This window comes from Syngnathus typhle, linkage group LG2 (genome assembly GCF_033458585.1).
Source record: "Syngnathus typhle isolate RoL2023-S1 ecotype Sweden linkage group LG2, RoL_Styp_1.0, whole genome shotgun sequence".
Taxonomy (NCBI): domain Eukaryota; kingdom Metazoa; phylum Chordata; class Actinopteri; order Syngnathiformes; family Syngnathidae; genus Syngnathus; species Syngnathus typhle.
This window is the reverse complement of record NC_083739.1, coordinates 11,541,792-11,557,540: the sequence shown is the minus strand read 5'-3', so window position 1 is coordinate 11,557,540 and position 15,749 is coordinate 11,541,792. Positions and strand designations below refer to the sequence as shown.

Genomic DNA, 15,749 nt, shown 5'->3' with positions numbered 1-15,749 from the left:
TCAGAGCTGTTTGTCAGTCTAACAGACTGGTCACTACAAAACTATGAGAGGGTAGTGCAATTCAAATACAAACTTTAGTCTGGACTCTCGGTAATCTATCTCACTTTTGCTTTATCAGGTGCATGAATCCAATGACAAAAAAAACAGTTGCTGACTTTGTTAAAGTTCAGAATCTTGTTCTCTTCAAGTAAAGTTGTTGTTCCAAGGCGGTGCACCACAGCCATGTTATTGTTGCTTTGGTATTTCTCAACCATGACCCCTGCTGTGACTGAGTTTTGAGAAGAAGAGGGAAGCTCTTCTTAAAAAGTCATACGAGTTGGTGGCGCACCGCAATTCCGTACGCATCCTCTGAGTGACTTTAAAGTCTGTGTAAAATGAAAATAAACGTCTTGTGAATTTGACACACCACGGAGAAGAACGTTTCTAACAATCCCAGCAAATGTGACTGATTAAAACAATCCCAAGTGTATCAAATGAGGCCTTTAAATCATGAAAAATCAAGCCCTTGTCTCCGCTCTCCAGCATTGCGGGTGTGTCCGCTGAATGTTTAAAAAAAAACAAAAAAACAGCATGTTTCTTATACCTACACATAACTACAGGTTTCAGCTGTGAAAATACGTACATCATCATAAAATCTCCAGTGGCTAGAATATATCGTGGTGGAAGAGGGGGGCCTCACGCTGCAACTTCCTTTGGCGCCATTTTTGCCACACCCTAAAAAAATCAAGAGAACACAAATGGTGAAAAACAGTCTCCATCTTTGTCAGCAATCATCTTCAGACGTGTATAATGTAATTTGAAACAAATCTCTAAATTCTCTTTACAGCATCTTTAATGAGACAGCCCTCTTTTTCCATCTGCTCATATTCACGTAACCCTCTCATGTCCACATTTGGGACGTGTCCTGATTAGAAGCACGTATCAAGCTCTGGCCTCAGGAGATGGAAGCAATCTGGAGTAAACGTCATTGTCTGTGTGCAGGGGATTTTCTCTCTGTGTAGTTTGTACCATCCATTTCTGACTCACTCCACTGTGACTTGGGTTTACTATACTACAATATTTTAACACTGGTCATGATGGAGGCCTGAGATGTTGTTTTAGGTGGTAAGACTTGAGAAACATTAGGGTAGTGTATGAGAAAAAATATTGTACTTCTTTTTGAGCTCCTTTGTGAAATTTAAGATATTATTTTTTTTCTTTGCGGTTCCAAAATATTAAGAATATGAAAAACACTGGCAGTGCATCAGGAGCTCTATGTAAGCATCCAATCAGATTTTACTTTGATTTGATCCTCCATATAACTAATCAGCCTAAAATGGGATCCGGAAACTCAGAAAATAATTTATTCAGCATTCAAATTGTTAAACAGTGAGCCTACACTTGTGACTTGTAATGTTGTGTGCCAATCGGCAGTTGAGAGGTAGAAAACATTTCATGTTGTAACACATGGTCGATGTGAGGTCACGCTGGAGGAAACCTTTCGCACACATCTGCTCACTCATCATACTGTGTGTGGGTGGGGGTGTGTCTTGGTGTGTCTAACTTCAACCATGTGTTGAATATTGAGAACATGAAGGAAGTCACTTCCTAAAAGAAAGACATCCTGTGGGAATTGCTCTGGTGTGTTTACATAGCCTTGCTGCCATAATCATTCTAAGTACTTAACACTAAATAGTCCAAAGGTCAACTCACTGTAAATTTGGCATTTTTTTCAGGGTTTTTTTTCATATACGGTACTCTTGTTGTAAGCTGCAGTTTTTGATGTTTCAACTATTTTTAGTAACAGATTAATGGCATTTCCATTTCATTGGGGATAGATGTTTGGTATTAATTTGAATGTATCATCTCATCAATGCAAATTGACTCGTATTTTTTTTCAGCAACACAACTAATAAGGGGACACAATTTTCTTGTTTTGCTCCAGCTGAGTTGACAGGACCAGGGTTGGTTAACCCCTGCTATGATGGAAGCCACGACTGTGACACGACTGCCCAGTGCATCCCACTGGAGGACAAGGCTTTCCAGTGCCGGTGTGGAACTGGTTACAGAGGAGATGGACAAAACTGTTACGGTACCTAACTTAGTGTCCTGTGGGACTCCCGTGTATTTTTCTTCAATGGTGTCACATTAACATCGGTGGCCCAAGTAGTCTAACTGTGTTCCAGGATGGGGAATATCTTACCTCCCTGAATTGGTTGGATTAACAAAAAAGATCGGCCCTTGTCTTTTTTTTTTTTTACACCACATCAGGATTTCATCATCATAACCTTACTTCCCACCTCCAGCACTTCAAACATGCACACAACTGAAGGTGCTGCGGCAGTTTTCAACATCTGTCCAGCAAGTGTGTATGAAAGGAATAATCGTTCCCTCTTCTATTTCTTGTCGGTCCCCCCTCCTTGTTTAATGATCTAATTAAGAAGGACCTCCATTGCTTTAAGCTTGTCCGTGGCCTGTCATTAGGCCAGCATTATCTTTGTGTCCCCTGCTGACAACACTAGAAAAGCCCCAGGCTCTGCCACGGTTCCCATGGATGGGCCCCAGTGTCTCTCCATGACCACATAATCACAATGTCTTGTACAGTGCTAAGAATGCAGCCTTGTCTCCAGGTGTTTGCACTCAAATATGGATGGAGAACTTGTTTCGGTTGACATGTTTTCTCTCGCTCTCTCTGGTTAGATGTTGATGAGTGTGCAGAGGGCTTGTCTTCGTGTGGGGCTCATTCGCAATGCATCAACTTACCCGGTAGCCATCGCTGCCATTGCCAGAGCGGCTATGAATTTGGTTTTGACGGACGTACATGTGTGGGTGAGTTGTTAGACACAACATGTTATGTTAAGAAATAGAAGACGGATTCTTCGTGACTGTGGGGATTACCTATTAACATCTTGTCATTTGCACATCTAGCAGTGTTCCTCTACTTTTTGACTGTATGTCCACAGACATGGATGAATGCAGGTCCTCCCCATGCCACATCAATGCAAGATGCAGCAACAGCCTAGGCTCCTTCCACTGTCAGTGTGAGAATGGGTTTTATGGAGATGGTCTCTTCTGCTCGCAACAAGGTCAGTTGACTTGCCATGGTTAAGTTTTTCTGTGCATTTGCATTTTCTGTGCATCTGTGTTAATATGTAGACAAATCCAAATTCCAACTTAGTTGTGATTTTGTGCAAAACGTGAACCACTTCTGGTGGAAACATGCATATCGGCTGAGGTAATGAAATACCAGCAAATTGTAGCCAGATTTCACATTTTCGAAGGTTCCATAAACTGGAGATGTTTAGGGAAAATCTGACATTTTGACACCTTTGCCCTTCACATCATCGACTTGAATCAATGTGATTGCAGAGTGCAATCGTGCTCATAAAGTTGAACACATGTTTGAATTATTTACAAAACATCAAAATCACGGTGGTGTCAAACTACCGACTGTGGAAACCCAGTCTGTAGACTGACTAATCCTGCTTCAATCAATTCTCTTCCCGTTAAATTCCCCAAAAAGAATTCCGAAATCCTGAAGGTTTTCTGAGAACAGTGAAGAGCCTCCAACAGTGTGGAACTACAAGACATCGTTTTGTTCATACAGTGTACATTAATTGCAAAAGTGTTAATAATTATTATAATTCATCCATAGGACCGACAGGTGGTACTAAAAGTCAATGTGAGCAGCACAGAGACAGTCTACAGAGCGGGCCAGAACAAGCTGGTCAGCCGCCGGTTGGGATTTTTATCCCTCAATGCGACTCTGATGGACGATACAGACCACTGCAGGTGGGTAATGAAAGCCAGAGCAAAATGATGACCACTGATTGGAGCTCAATTTTACTCATTTGCAGTGCCATGGCTCCACGGGACATTGTTGGTGTGTGGATAATAGGGGACAAGAAAGAGCAGGAACCAGGACTCCCCCTGGTATGGCACCAACAGACTGTGACCGACACGGTGAGGACCACATGTACAACACGCCTTGAGCATTGTCTTGCTGTGCTGTACTTACAAATAAATACTTTGCCTCTAAACCAACCAGAGCAACCACAGAAACCTAAAACCCAATGCGAGCACCACAGAGACAGTATTCAGACCACCAGTCCAGATGGTTATCCTCTAGTGGGAACTTTCGTACCTCAGTGTGATGCTAACGGACAATACACTCCTCAACAGGTAAGCACTTTTTAAATCGTAGACGCAATGTGTTTACCATATGAGACATTCATAAGTCTTGTTATTTTAGTGTCACGGCTCTACCGGACATTGCTGGTGTGTGGATAGCCAAGGACAGGAAAGACACGGAACCAGAACTCCACCTGGCACAACTCCCATCGACTGTGAGAGACCAGGTACAAAGCAGGCTTTTATCAGCAAGACATTTCATTTGCTGTCACGGTCATTGATAGGCTGGAAGTTGACAATTTATATTTTCTAAAGTGTATCTTAATGTCCTCAGATGGCCATCCTAAAACTCACTGTGAGCACCACAGAGCAAGTGTACAGACCACCAGTCCAGAGGGTTATCCACCCGTGGGAGCTTTTGTTCCTCAGTGTGATGCTAACGGACAATACACACCACTGCAGGTCGGAAGAAGATACTTCAACCACTAACTTCAGAGATGCTTTTTGATAACATTAATCTCCATGAATTTAATCTCCACCCATCTGCCACAGTGTCATGGTTCTACTGGGCATTGTTGGTGTGTGGACAGCCAGGGACAAGAAAGACCCGGAACCAGAACCAGTCCCGGTGCACCACCCACAGACTGCGACAAACCAGGTGAGAGAAGGAAGAGTGCCCACAGAAAGATGGACTTCTTTCAGAAGGCTGTCATGCTGCATGTATTGTTTTATTGGCATGATGCTACAAAAGGTTTTCTTTGCTTCCAGGAATTTTAACAGTACTTTCAAAAATAATCCTAAACTCACTTGTTTTCACATAAAATCTCCGTCAACCAGAAGAAGCAGATCATTCAAAAACCCACTGTGAGCGTCACAGAGACAGTGTGCAGACCACCAGTCCTGAGGGTTATCCTCTCTTGGGAGCCTTTGTGCCTGAGTGTGATGCAAATGGGGAGTATATTCCACAACAGGTAATTATGTCCTGAGGCATTATGTCTTTTGTATATTTTGGTTGCACTAAGACCGAATGCACATTTTAGTGTCACGGCTCCACTGGGCATTGTTGGTGTGTGGACAGTCAAGGACAAGAAAGACCTGGTACTAGAACTCCTCCTGGTGCAACACCCATCGGCTGTGACAAACCAGGTGCCAAAGCAAAACAAATTTCAGTGCGGCAGGAACAACTTTATATTCCCTAACATTGCCAAAAAATCTATATAACTTTACGTTGCAATTTCCAGAGCAACCTAAAAGCCAATGTGAGCAGCACAGAGACAGTGTACAGACCACCAGTTCAGAGGGGTACCCAGTAGTGGGAGCCTTTGTTCCTCATTGTGATTCCAATGGTCATTACACACCTCTACAGGTAAACTCTTTAATATTGGAGATACTGTGTTCAGTGTATGATATGCGCAGTCGCTATTGTTTTTATACTTTAAAGCTGTCATAAATGACAACAAAATGAAACATTGAACACACATCAGGCTTGTCAAAATGACTCAGTAGCGCTTTGAGCATTATTGTGCGATTTGAAAAAAAATCTGTTTAATTGCACACTGTTCCAATTTTTTATGAAACAGCATTGCAAGCTCATTGAAAAGATAGTGATTTTATTTTGAAAATAAGGACATTTCTAAGTGACCCCGAACCTTTGAATGGTAGTGTATATCTTTTTTTTTTTAATTCCAGTTCCAATCTGCCAGTCTGGTATCCCAATGTCGATAGGACCCTCAGAGCTCTAGTTAAATGTTAATGTTCATTTCAGTGTCACGGCTCGACTGGACATTGTTGGTGTGTGGACAGCCAAGGACAGGAAAGACAAGGAACCAGAACTCCACCTGGTACAGCACCCACTGACTGTGAAAAATCAGGTGCATAAGCCAAATAATTCCCAATATGTTAAGTAAAGTATACTGCACAGTACTATGGCAGAGTACTGCTGTCTTGTATTTTAAAATCATATGGTTGGCTAGAACTTGTATTGTTAAATCAATGTAACAGAAGAACCGGAACGTCTTAAAAGTCATTGTGAGCAGCACAGAGACAGTGTACAGACCACCAGTCCAGAGGGCTATCCACTAGTGGGAGCATTTGTACCCCAGTGTGACGCTAATGGAGAGTACACTGCTCAACAGGTACATTTTAGATGGTTTGCATTTTTCTATATAATCTGTATATTACTGATAGAATTGACAGTCTATTGTGTATTCTAGTGTCATGGTTCTAGTGGACATTGTTGGTGTGTTGACAAAAAAGGACAGGAAAGACCTGGTACTAGAACTCCTCCTGGTACAACACCCTTTGATTGTGACAAACCAGGTGCAAAAGTTAACTTTTCTGGTATTTACAGTCTGATGACTTGTCTTTCTTTTCAGTTCAAATATGACCTCAAAATGTTCTTTCCAGAACGTCCTAAAAGCCACTGTGAGCAGCACAGAGACAGTATTCAGACCACCAGTCCAGAAGATTACCCGCGAGTTGGAGCCTTTGTACCTCAGTGTGATGCTAACGGACAGTACACTCCTCAGCAGGTACAATTCGAGATGGTTTGAGACATTGTATCTTTTGTATATCATCAATCAGACTAAAACAAACTGGGTATTCTAGTGTCACAGTTCTAGTGGACATTGTTGGTGTGTGGACAGCCGAGGACAAGAAAGGTCTGGTACAAGAACGCCACCTGGTACAACACCCTTTGACTGTGACAAACCAGGTGCCAAAGCTAACCTATCTTCGTCTACACATTCTTAAGACTATCTTATAATTTCAATTAGAGTATAACTTTACAATATGATTTCAAGAACGTCCTAAAAGCCACTGTGAGCAGCACAGAGACAATATTCAGACCACCAGTCCAGAAGGTTATCCACCCGTGGGAACCTTTGTACCTCAGTGTGATGCTAACGGACAGTACACTGCTCAGCAGGTACAGTAAACAGATGTATTACATGTATGTCCATGGAATATGCGACTAAAACCCAATCTGTGTTTTAGTGTCACAGTTCCACTGGACACTGTTGGTGTGTGGACAGCCAAGGACAAGAAAGACCTGGTACCAGAACTCCTCCTGGTACAACTCCCTTTGACTGTGACAAACCAGGTGCTGAAGTTTAACTTTGCCTTGTATTTACAGTCTATTGACTTGACTTTTTTTTCAGTTCAAATATGACTTCACAATGTACTTTCTAGAACGTCCTAAAAGCCACTGTGAGCAGCACAGAGACAGTATTCAGACCACCAGTCCAGAGGGTTACCCGCGAGTTGGAGCCTTTGTACCTCAGTGTGATGCTAACGGACAGTACACTCCTCAACAGGTACGATTCAAGATGAGGCATTTGAGGCATTGTCTCTTGTATATCATCAATTTGAATAAAAACAAACTGGGTATTCTAGTGTCACAGTTCTAGTGGACATTGTTGGTGTGTGGACAGCCGAGGACAAGAAAGGTCTGGTACAAGAACGCCTCCTGGTACAACACCCTTTGACTGTGACAAACCAGGTGCCAAAGCTAACCTATCTTCGTCTACACATTCTTAAGACTATCTTATAGTTTCAATTAGAGTATAACTTTACAATATGATTTCAAGAACGTCCTAAAAGCCACTGTGAGCACCACAGAGACAGTATTCAGACCACCAGTCCAGACGGTTATCCACGAGTGGGAGCCTATGTACCTCAGTGTGATGCTAACGGACAGTACATTCCTCAGCAGGTACAGTAAACGGTTAGATGCATTATGTCCTATGAATATCATCCATGCAACTAAAATAAACTGGGTATTTTAGTGTCACAGTTCTAGTGGACACTGTTGGTGTGTGGACAGCCAAGGACAAGAAAGGTCTGGTACTAGAACTCCTCCTGGTACAACACCTTTTGACTGTAACAAACCAGGTGCCAAAGTTAACCTACATTCTTATAGTTTCAATTAGAGTATAACTTTATAATGTAACTTTCAGAACATCCTAAAAGCCACTGTGAGCAGCACAGAGACAGTATTCAGACCACCAGTTCAGAGGGTGAGCCACTTGTTGGAGCTTTTGTACCTCAGTGTGATGCTAATGGACAGTACACTTCTCAGCAGGTACTTCCTCGACCGTTTAATGCACTATGTATTTTTATATCATCTATGTGACTAAAAAGAAGTTCTATTGTAGTGTCACGGGTCTAGTGGACATTGTTGGTGTGTGAACAGCCAAGGGCAAGAAAGACCTGGTACTAGAAGTCCTCCTGGTACAACACCCTTTGACTGTGACAAACCAGGTACTAAAGCTAAACTTTTTTGTTTTTACACTCTGATGACCCTTTTATAGTTTCAATTGGAGTACAACTTTACAATGTAATTTTCAGAACGTCCTAAAAGCCACTGTGAGCAGCACAGGGACAGTATAAAGACCACCAGTCCAGAGGGTTATCCACTTGTTGGAGCTTTTGTACCTCAGTGTGATCCTAACGGACAGTACACACCTCAACAGGTAAGCAGTATTAGGAATGTGTATGTGACAGCCCCACCCACGATGCAAAGTTGATGTTAAAGTCCCACTTCCTTAACTAGGAAGATAGAGGACATTGAGTGATCATTAGCCATATTTATGTCTGCAATGCAAACTCCAAGTTAAGTTCTTTCAATTTTAGAAGATGCCTTTCTTTGTAAGCAACCACCAAATTTAATCTACCAATAGACTGAAAGCAGACATAAATGACACATAATATTTGTTGGCAGAGTAGCCACAAAGCAGCAGGTACTTGTGAGAAACCAAATTGCACCGAACTCAGTGGAATAAAAAAAAGAAAGACGAGGAGGACAATCAACTCTGTTTGCACACCATTCACTGCAACTACTACGATAACAGCTAGTAGGAACATTGCAGCATGCAGGAAGGCTTTTTATTAAACACGCCCACTTAATTAACACAGGTGTCTTCACTGAGACCACAGGTGTCAAACTCAAGGCCCAGGGGCCAGATACGGCCCGCCACATCATTTTATGTGGCCCGCGAAGACAAATTGTGCATCAAATTCGTGTCATTACTAGAATTGCAAATTGTCTTCACTTTTAATAATATCAGTCAAAAATGTCTGTCATTATAACAAGAAAATAATAAATACAATAAATCAACATTTGGACAAAACATATTAGAAACCATATAATTGAGAGCATATCTCAACAATGTTTAATTACAAATAGTTTCTTGCAAAAAATCTATCAAGCCTGTGACCTATTGACTTCACTCAACTTTGGCACCCTTCTTGATTTTTCCAAGTTAGACTACTTCCTTTAGTTGTTGTTGTTTTCTTTTGTCGATATTTGGTCAAATCTCTCTTTATTCTGGGGATTGACTTGGCCAGCAAAAGCTCTCCCTCCCACTTCTCCTTTTGGCCCAGATGAACTCCTTTGTTGTTTTGGGAGTGTGTTCTGTGTCATTATCTTACAACAGGATGAAGCGGCTTCTTATCAGTTGGGTTGCATATTTCTTTAAATCGAGAGACAAATAGTCTCAGTCTGAGCTAATTTATCTGCTCGTCTGTCCCTTTGTAAATGAAGATTAATGAGCCCAAGCAGGATCAAGTTCCAGTGAGATTCACAGATGGCCTCTCTTTTTTTAAGATTACGAGCAGAACCTTTCTTTCTCAAAGCTTTACTCTTTCTATCACTCAGGTAAAGATTTGCTTCTTCTCAGTATTCTTTACTTCATGAAATGTTGACAGTGATTGTCATCAATTGACAGAGTCCGTCGAAAAATAATTAATTAGCCTGTCCGCTCCAACACTTTTACATGACAGTGAACATGGATTTGATATTTCATAAGTAAGAATAGAGGAATGGTTGGACTGAAACATGTGGTTTGTTCTAGTGTCATGGTTCTAGTGGGCATTGTTGGTGTGTGGACAGCCATGGACAAGAACGACCTGGAACCAGAACTCCTCCTGGTGCAACACCCATTGAATGTGACAACCAAGGTCATAATTTAAATGTTTGCGGATGTTTATTGCAAAGAATTAAGCAAGAATTAAATAAGGTTGCCAACCAATAAATTCTACTTGCCAGAACGTCCTAAAAGCCACTGTGAGCACCACAGGGATCGTGTACAGACCACCAGTCCAGAAGGTTATCCCATTTTGGGAGCCTTCGTGCCTCAGTGTGATACGAATGGACGATACACAGCTCAACAGGTAAGTACTTTTTAAATTACAGTCATAATATAATGTTTTAAAATGTTATTGCTGTTCCAGTGTCATGGCTCCACTGGGCATTGTTGGTGTGTGGACAGCCAAGGACAGGAAAGACCTGGAACCAGAACTCTACCTGGAACAACACCCGTTGATTGCGATAGACCGAGTAAGAATTTAGAAATAGACTCTCAGCAAAAAGCGATTTCAGTTGTCACTTGCTTGTTCTTTCCATTCTCTCGTCCGATTTTCCAGTTGAACGTCCTAAAACTCACTGTGAGCACCACAGAGCAAGTGTACAGACCACCAGTCCAGAAGGCTATCCCCTCGTGGGAGCTTTTGTCCCTCAGTGTGACGCTAACGGACAATACACTCCTCAACAGGTAAAGGCAAACAGGTTTCAGGTATTTTTTATTATAGACACAAACCGACTGACATGTTTCTACTTTTGCTTCATATCAAATGATTATCATTCTATGGAGTAGTGCCATGGGTCCATTGGGCAATGTTGGTGTGTGGACAGCAATGGTCAAGAAAGAGCAGGAACAAGAACTCGACCTGGTGTTTCTCCTGTGGACTGTGACCGTCCTGGTAAAATGAGACCATTTTTTTAATCTCTGGATTTCATGTCTTTGTGAACATTTGCCCTAATGTCTTCACTCACCCTCTCTATCTGTCTGTGGCACACACACGTGAAGGCTAAAAGCAGCTCTGGCTCTAAACGTATCTACTTTTTATGGCTCTCCAAACATCTACAGTCTTGTGGGAAGACGGATGGGCTGTTTCCTCAGCAACCAAACCATAAGCAACCCTGCCTTTTTCAGGGTGACGCCTCGCACCCGAAGACTTGTTGTCACCTGACATTCAATTTTGTATTTCTCCATGTCACATTACAAACGACCATCATCATCCTCCTTGTCTGCGTTTCGAAACATATGCAGTCTTTCATGAGAACCAGCTGTAGCTTTTAAAGTTCTCTAATAAAGTGAGTTATTAGAGGGATTTTACGAGGCAAGACAAAGTGTGTGTGTGTGTGCGTGTGTCAACAAAGGGACACCCCACACGATTAATCACACTTCACATAAACTGGAGATACTATGATATACTGTACCCTCAAGCCAGAAACATCATGAGAGTATGTATTTGAATCAAGACAGCTGGAATCTTCTTGTTCGTTGAAAACATTTCACCTTAAATCCAAAGAGTTTAGGGCGTCTCTGGTGGTTGGGTTCCCAAGGAGTGGTCACAAAGTATGGTTGTTGCCGATCTGGTTTTGCTTCCGTTATATTCCCATAATTCTTTTGACGAGGGATTTCAGGACTCAAAGGAATTACCTTTCTTTGTTTCCTTTTTGTTCGAGTGCTAAGACCGCTGCCCGAAAAGGCGAGTTGAAAGAATCCATCAATGTCAAACTATATGGGCTCTCCCCAAACAGAGAAGCAGCTTTTAGCTATCATTTGATGTCAACGTCTTAGATTGTCTCATCTAAGACACGGCAAGAGTGGCCACAAATGAGCCATTTCGCCTGCTCGCAGCTGGTGTGCAAGAGTCAGCCTGACAACGACAACTCCATCTATGGTGACCACTCACCAAAGCCATAAGAAGGATCATGTCACATCTAAACTTTAGAACTGAAAAAGTCTTTGGGATGTAAGGTGAAGCATGTTCCATAAACAAGGAGAGCAAGTCAAGTTGGTTCCATTCAACATTTGCGGATCATCATGACCTGGATGACTGCGACTCTACACTGACGCCCTTAAAATAGAACCAAGGGTTTACTCTAAATAACGTAGATGTTTATCTTTGTTGATGTGTCTCGCAGTCCACGTGGCTCCGACAGAGCGTCCCGAGAGTGTGTGCGAACGCTGGAGGAGCAGTTTAATGGAGCATTACCGTGGGAAGCCCGAGCCGCAACAGTACTTGCCTCAGTGTGAACCAGACGGACAGTTCAGGTAGTTCATTCTCTTCTTAAAGACATACACATATTTTGCAATATCACTTCCTCATGCAGCACACATTCTTGATCTTGAATTGCCTTCTGATCTCTCTCAGTCCTGTCCAATGCTATGGGGAGACCACCTATTGCTGGTGTGTGGACCAGGATGGGCGAGAAGTTCCTGGCACCAGGTCAAATGATGTCGTCAAGCCTGCATGTGAGCGTTGGATCATCCCTGCCGCATCTTCTGTCAAAAGCACCCAATATATATGACACATTTTACCTCCTATTCTGTCGCAGGCCTTCCCTCGGTGGCCCCGCCAATCGTGCGGCCATTACCCCGCCCGGATGTGACCCCTCCGCCTAATGCTGATACCACACTGCTATATGCACAGGGACAGAAAATAGGAGCGCTTCCTCTCAACGGGACCAGACTAGATGCAAGCCGGTCCAGAACACTATTGACTCTACATGTAAATGCACAAATGGGAACTTTAGCCCGATTTAATTTCTCTATAATTGATCATGTCCATGCGTGTGTTTGTGCAGGGCTCCATAGTTGTTGGTCTGTCTTATGACTGCAAGCAGAATCAAGTGTATTGGACCGATTTGTCTGCACGGACCATTAATAGAGCATCAATGGTGCCAGGAGCTGAGCCAGAGATTCTTATTAACTCAAGTGAGCGATCACATACGTATTTATACATTTTGGATGATTTTTTTTTTCTTCATGTTTTAATGCTCTGCTTTGCGTAGATCTGATCAGTCCAGAAGGTTTGGCTGTGGATGTTAATCGAAGGCTGATGTTCTGGGTGGACTCCAACCCCGACCTGATCGAAAGGTCCAACTTGGACGGCAGTGAGAGAAGGACGCTGTTTGACAGAGACTTGGTCAACCCCCGGGCCATCATTGTGGTCTCATCCACAGGGTAAGGTCTACATGTGTCCTCCTACTAAACACTCACCACCCTCTGTCCCGCCCTGTGGGCCTAAACAATTTAAAAAAATATGTAATTGTGACTTTTTTTTTAATGCAGTTTAATATGCAATTTTTTTTCAAGGACTAACAAGCAATAATTTAATCTTTATTACGAGAAACAGTATCAGACTTATTGGTTATCTGGTTTTGGTCATTTTAGGTGAGGCTTGCGCTAAATTAGTGGCAAATGAACCACGAATTAATATGAACGACAATTTATTTCAATTCGAGGTGTCGACTTACGAAAAACACTTTGACTTGAAGTGTTTGCAACAACAACTTCACGTGTGGTATAAACATAAATCAGCAAAGCCAAAGTAAAATTACAACAATAATGACAAAAGATCTTTCATCCTTTTATATCTCACAAAACAATGGAATATATGTGGATTGCACATCTTGAGCATTACACTATAAAACTATATGAAATATTAATAATGAAATAAAAAACAAATAACAGCTTAACGCCTTTGAGATTTAAAAAAAAAAATGCATTCCATTAGATCGCGATGTTGATTTAAATTAGATTAATTGTTTAGCCCCACCCTCCAGCCAGAACCCTTCAGTGATGCTACCCAGAAGTGATCCACTGTGGCGCTATGCACCAACAAGGCCTGTATCTCATTAATTAGCGCTGACATTTTGTTGAGTCTGGTTTGTTCCACACCAGAGAGACGGACGGGAGCGTCCATACGGGGCTATCACCAGCTGATAAAATTTCAATCACAGTTTAGTTTTTTTTTTTTAGCAACATCTGTTTACTCTGTGTGAGACATGAGCAAATTTTAGCGCTCTCTCTTAATGACGAACGCCAGCGAGAACGCACAAGACCGTCATCAGTCAGCTTTTCAGGAATAACATCTGCTTTTCATCACTGCAACTAATCACAGATCATCAACATTTATGGATGTGTGTCTTATAAAGAGGAGGAACGTGTGTTTGTGTGTTTAATCCATCATTAAACACAACAGCAATAAGTCAAAGTTTAGTTTTTGACCTCAGGCCAACTGTACGCATACGTACGTGCGTGCTCGTGTTTTCGTCGTCTGACCAAAAGCCAAGCACCATTATTGCCTCACATGGGTGCACTTATGTTCCAGCTTGTTCTTGTTGATTTCCGAATGTGCGTCTGTCACGCCTACACGCACTTGAACGCATATGCACAAAAGCACATACATGCACACTCTCACACAAAGCAATGAAATAATGCATATGCGTGAACGCTCTTATACAATCATCTGCTCATAAAGTATTCGTAGCTTGTTTTTCAAACTGATTAAGAAGAACTTAATACTAATAGTAGTACAGTAGTGGCTTCAGAGAGAAGTGAGACAACATTTTCCAAAATAAGAGACATCACTGGACCAATTTTTATTTTTGATTTGCGTGGCGAGGTAAAAGAGGACACAACAGAAGGTGGAGCACAACGAGTTCAAGCATGAAATCATGATGCAAACTCATTGTTTGTTTGTTGTTATCATTTAAAAAAAAAAGCGAATTGGTCCAGTCAAAACTATCTTGTGTCTCTTTGCAGTTCTCTGTACTGGACTGACTGGAATCGAGAGGCTCCCAAGATCGAAAGCGCGTCAGTGGATGGCCAGAACCGCCGGGTGGTGGTTTCTGAGGGGATCGGTTTGCCCAACGCTTTGACGTATGATTATTCTTCCGGGCACGTCTGCTGGGCCGATGCAGGTAAACAAAACAATTGGGAGACTGTATTCAATCTTTGGCTAGACACATTGTCTTAACTACATCGGAAATATGTTGAAAAATATTTCTTATTTGTTACAAATGATTATTTTAAGTGTAACCCTCGACAACTGCACAACAAATGCGTGGCTTTATCGCGTCAGTTTTCCACGTTTGATGGCACAATGATATGTAAACATGTGGAATGCACTTGGGCGCTGACCTTATCTAGACACTATAAATAAACAAATTACACACACACACACACACGCACACAAACAGACAATAGAAATACACTAAATGTCATTCTTTTGGATTATGGTTAGGATTGAAGGGTCAATTGCTTACCATGTGGATTTTTGTCTCTTTCTGTGTTAGGCACTAAGCGGTTGGAGTGTATATTCCCAGATGGTTCAGGGCGAAGAGTAATAAACCCCAGCCTCAACTACCCGTTTAGCATGGTTTACCACCGAAACCACTTCTACTACACTGACTGGAGGAGGTGAACGATTGAATTTGTTTTTATGACAACTGAATTTGACCCATTAATCAACTGCTGTTGATACTGAGCTACCTGACCACCTCCTTGCAGGGACGGTGTCATCACGGTCAGCAAAGACAGTGGTAAACTCACCAATGAATATTTACCGGACCAGAGATCTCACCTGTATGGCATCACCATAGCAACATCCCAATGTCTATCAGGTGAGCCAATAGAATAATTTGCCTACACTTTATTTACACCATCTGGGTAAAGTTGCTGGGGTACCTTGGTGCCTTGAGATATGAGTGATTTTTCAAATAAAAACTGTTGCTTGGCCAAGTTAAAAACTCAAAACTAATGAACAATTCTTCAAAAATGTGGCTT

General features: G+C 42.0%; 1 protein-coding gene across 2 annotated transcripts in view; it reads left to right on the top strand.

Annotated features, from left to right (window-relative positions):
* nid2a (nidogen 2a (osteonidogen)) overlaps positions 1-15,749 on the top strand; it is a 34,897-nt gene that overhangs the window by 17,606 nt on the left and 1,542 nt on the right. Inside the window, exons 16-54 of one of the 2 annotated variants that reach the window (XM_061298961.1) lie at positions 1,925-2,071; positions 2,680-2,808; positions 2,943-3,065; positions 3,635-3,771; positions 3,837-3,942; positions 4,028-4,161; positions 4,232-4,337; positions 4,445-4,572; positions 4,663-4,768; positions 4,948-5,081; positions 5,151-5,256; positions 5,352-5,476; positions 5,876-5,981; positions 6,112-6,245; positions 6,324-6,429; positions 6,517-6,641; positions 6,718-6,823; positions 6,912-7,036; positions 7,105-7,210; positions 7,300-7,424; positions 7,504-7,609; positions 7,698-7,822; positions 7,896-8,001; positions 8,067-8,191; positions 8,265-8,370; positions 8,458-8,582; positions 9,963-10,068; positions 10,157-10,281; positions 10,342-10,447; positions 10,534-10,661; positions 10,764-10,869; positions 12,101-12,230; positions 12,331-12,431; positions 12,515-12,687; positions 12,764-12,893; positions 12,971-13,142; positions 14,727-14,884; positions 15,260-15,383; positions 15,474-15,586. In XM_061298961.1, coding sequence (XP_061154945.1) covers positions 1,925-2,071; positions 2,680-2,808; positions 2,943-3,065; positions 3,635-3,771; positions 3,837-3,942; positions 4,028-4,161; positions 4,232-4,337; positions 4,445-4,572; positions 4,663-4,768; positions 4,948-5,081; positions 5,151-5,256; positions 5,352-5,476; positions 5,876-5,981; positions 6,112-6,245; positions 6,324-6,429; positions 6,517-6,641; positions 6,718-6,823; positions 6,912-7,036; positions 7,105-7,210; positions 7,300-7,424; positions 7,504-7,609; positions 7,698-7,822; positions 7,896-8,001; positions 8,067-8,191; positions 8,265-8,370; positions 8,458-8,582; positions 9,963-10,068; positions 10,157-10,281; positions 10,342-10,447; positions 10,534-10,661; positions 10,764-10,869; positions 12,101-12,230; positions 12,331-12,431; positions 12,515-12,687; positions 12,764-12,893; positions 12,971-13,142; positions 14,727-14,884; positions 15,260-15,383; positions 15,474-15,586 — 4,779 coding nt within the window. The remainder of the gene's footprint in view (positions 1-1,924; positions 2,072-2,679; positions 2,809-2,942; positions 3,066-3,634; positions 3,772-3,836; positions 3,943-4,027; positions 4,162-4,231; positions 4,338-4,444; positions 4,573-4,662; positions 4,769-4,947; positions 5,082-5,150; positions 5,257-5,351; positions 5,477-5,875; positions 5,982-6,111; positions 6,246-6,323; positions 6,430-6,516; positions 6,642-6,717; positions 6,824-6,911; positions 7,037-7,104; positions 7,211-7,299; positions 7,425-7,503; positions 7,610-7,697; positions 7,823-7,895; positions 8,002-8,066; positions 8,192-8,264; positions 8,371-8,457; positions 8,583-9,962; positions 10,069-10,156; positions 10,282-10,341; positions 10,448-10,533; positions 10,662-10,763; positions 10,870-12,100; positions 12,231-12,330; positions 12,432-12,514; positions 12,688-12,763; positions 12,894-12,970; positions 13,143-14,726; positions 14,885-15,259; positions 15,384-15,473; positions 15,587-15,749) is intronic. The other variant, XM_061298970.1, reaches the window with a different exon arrangement.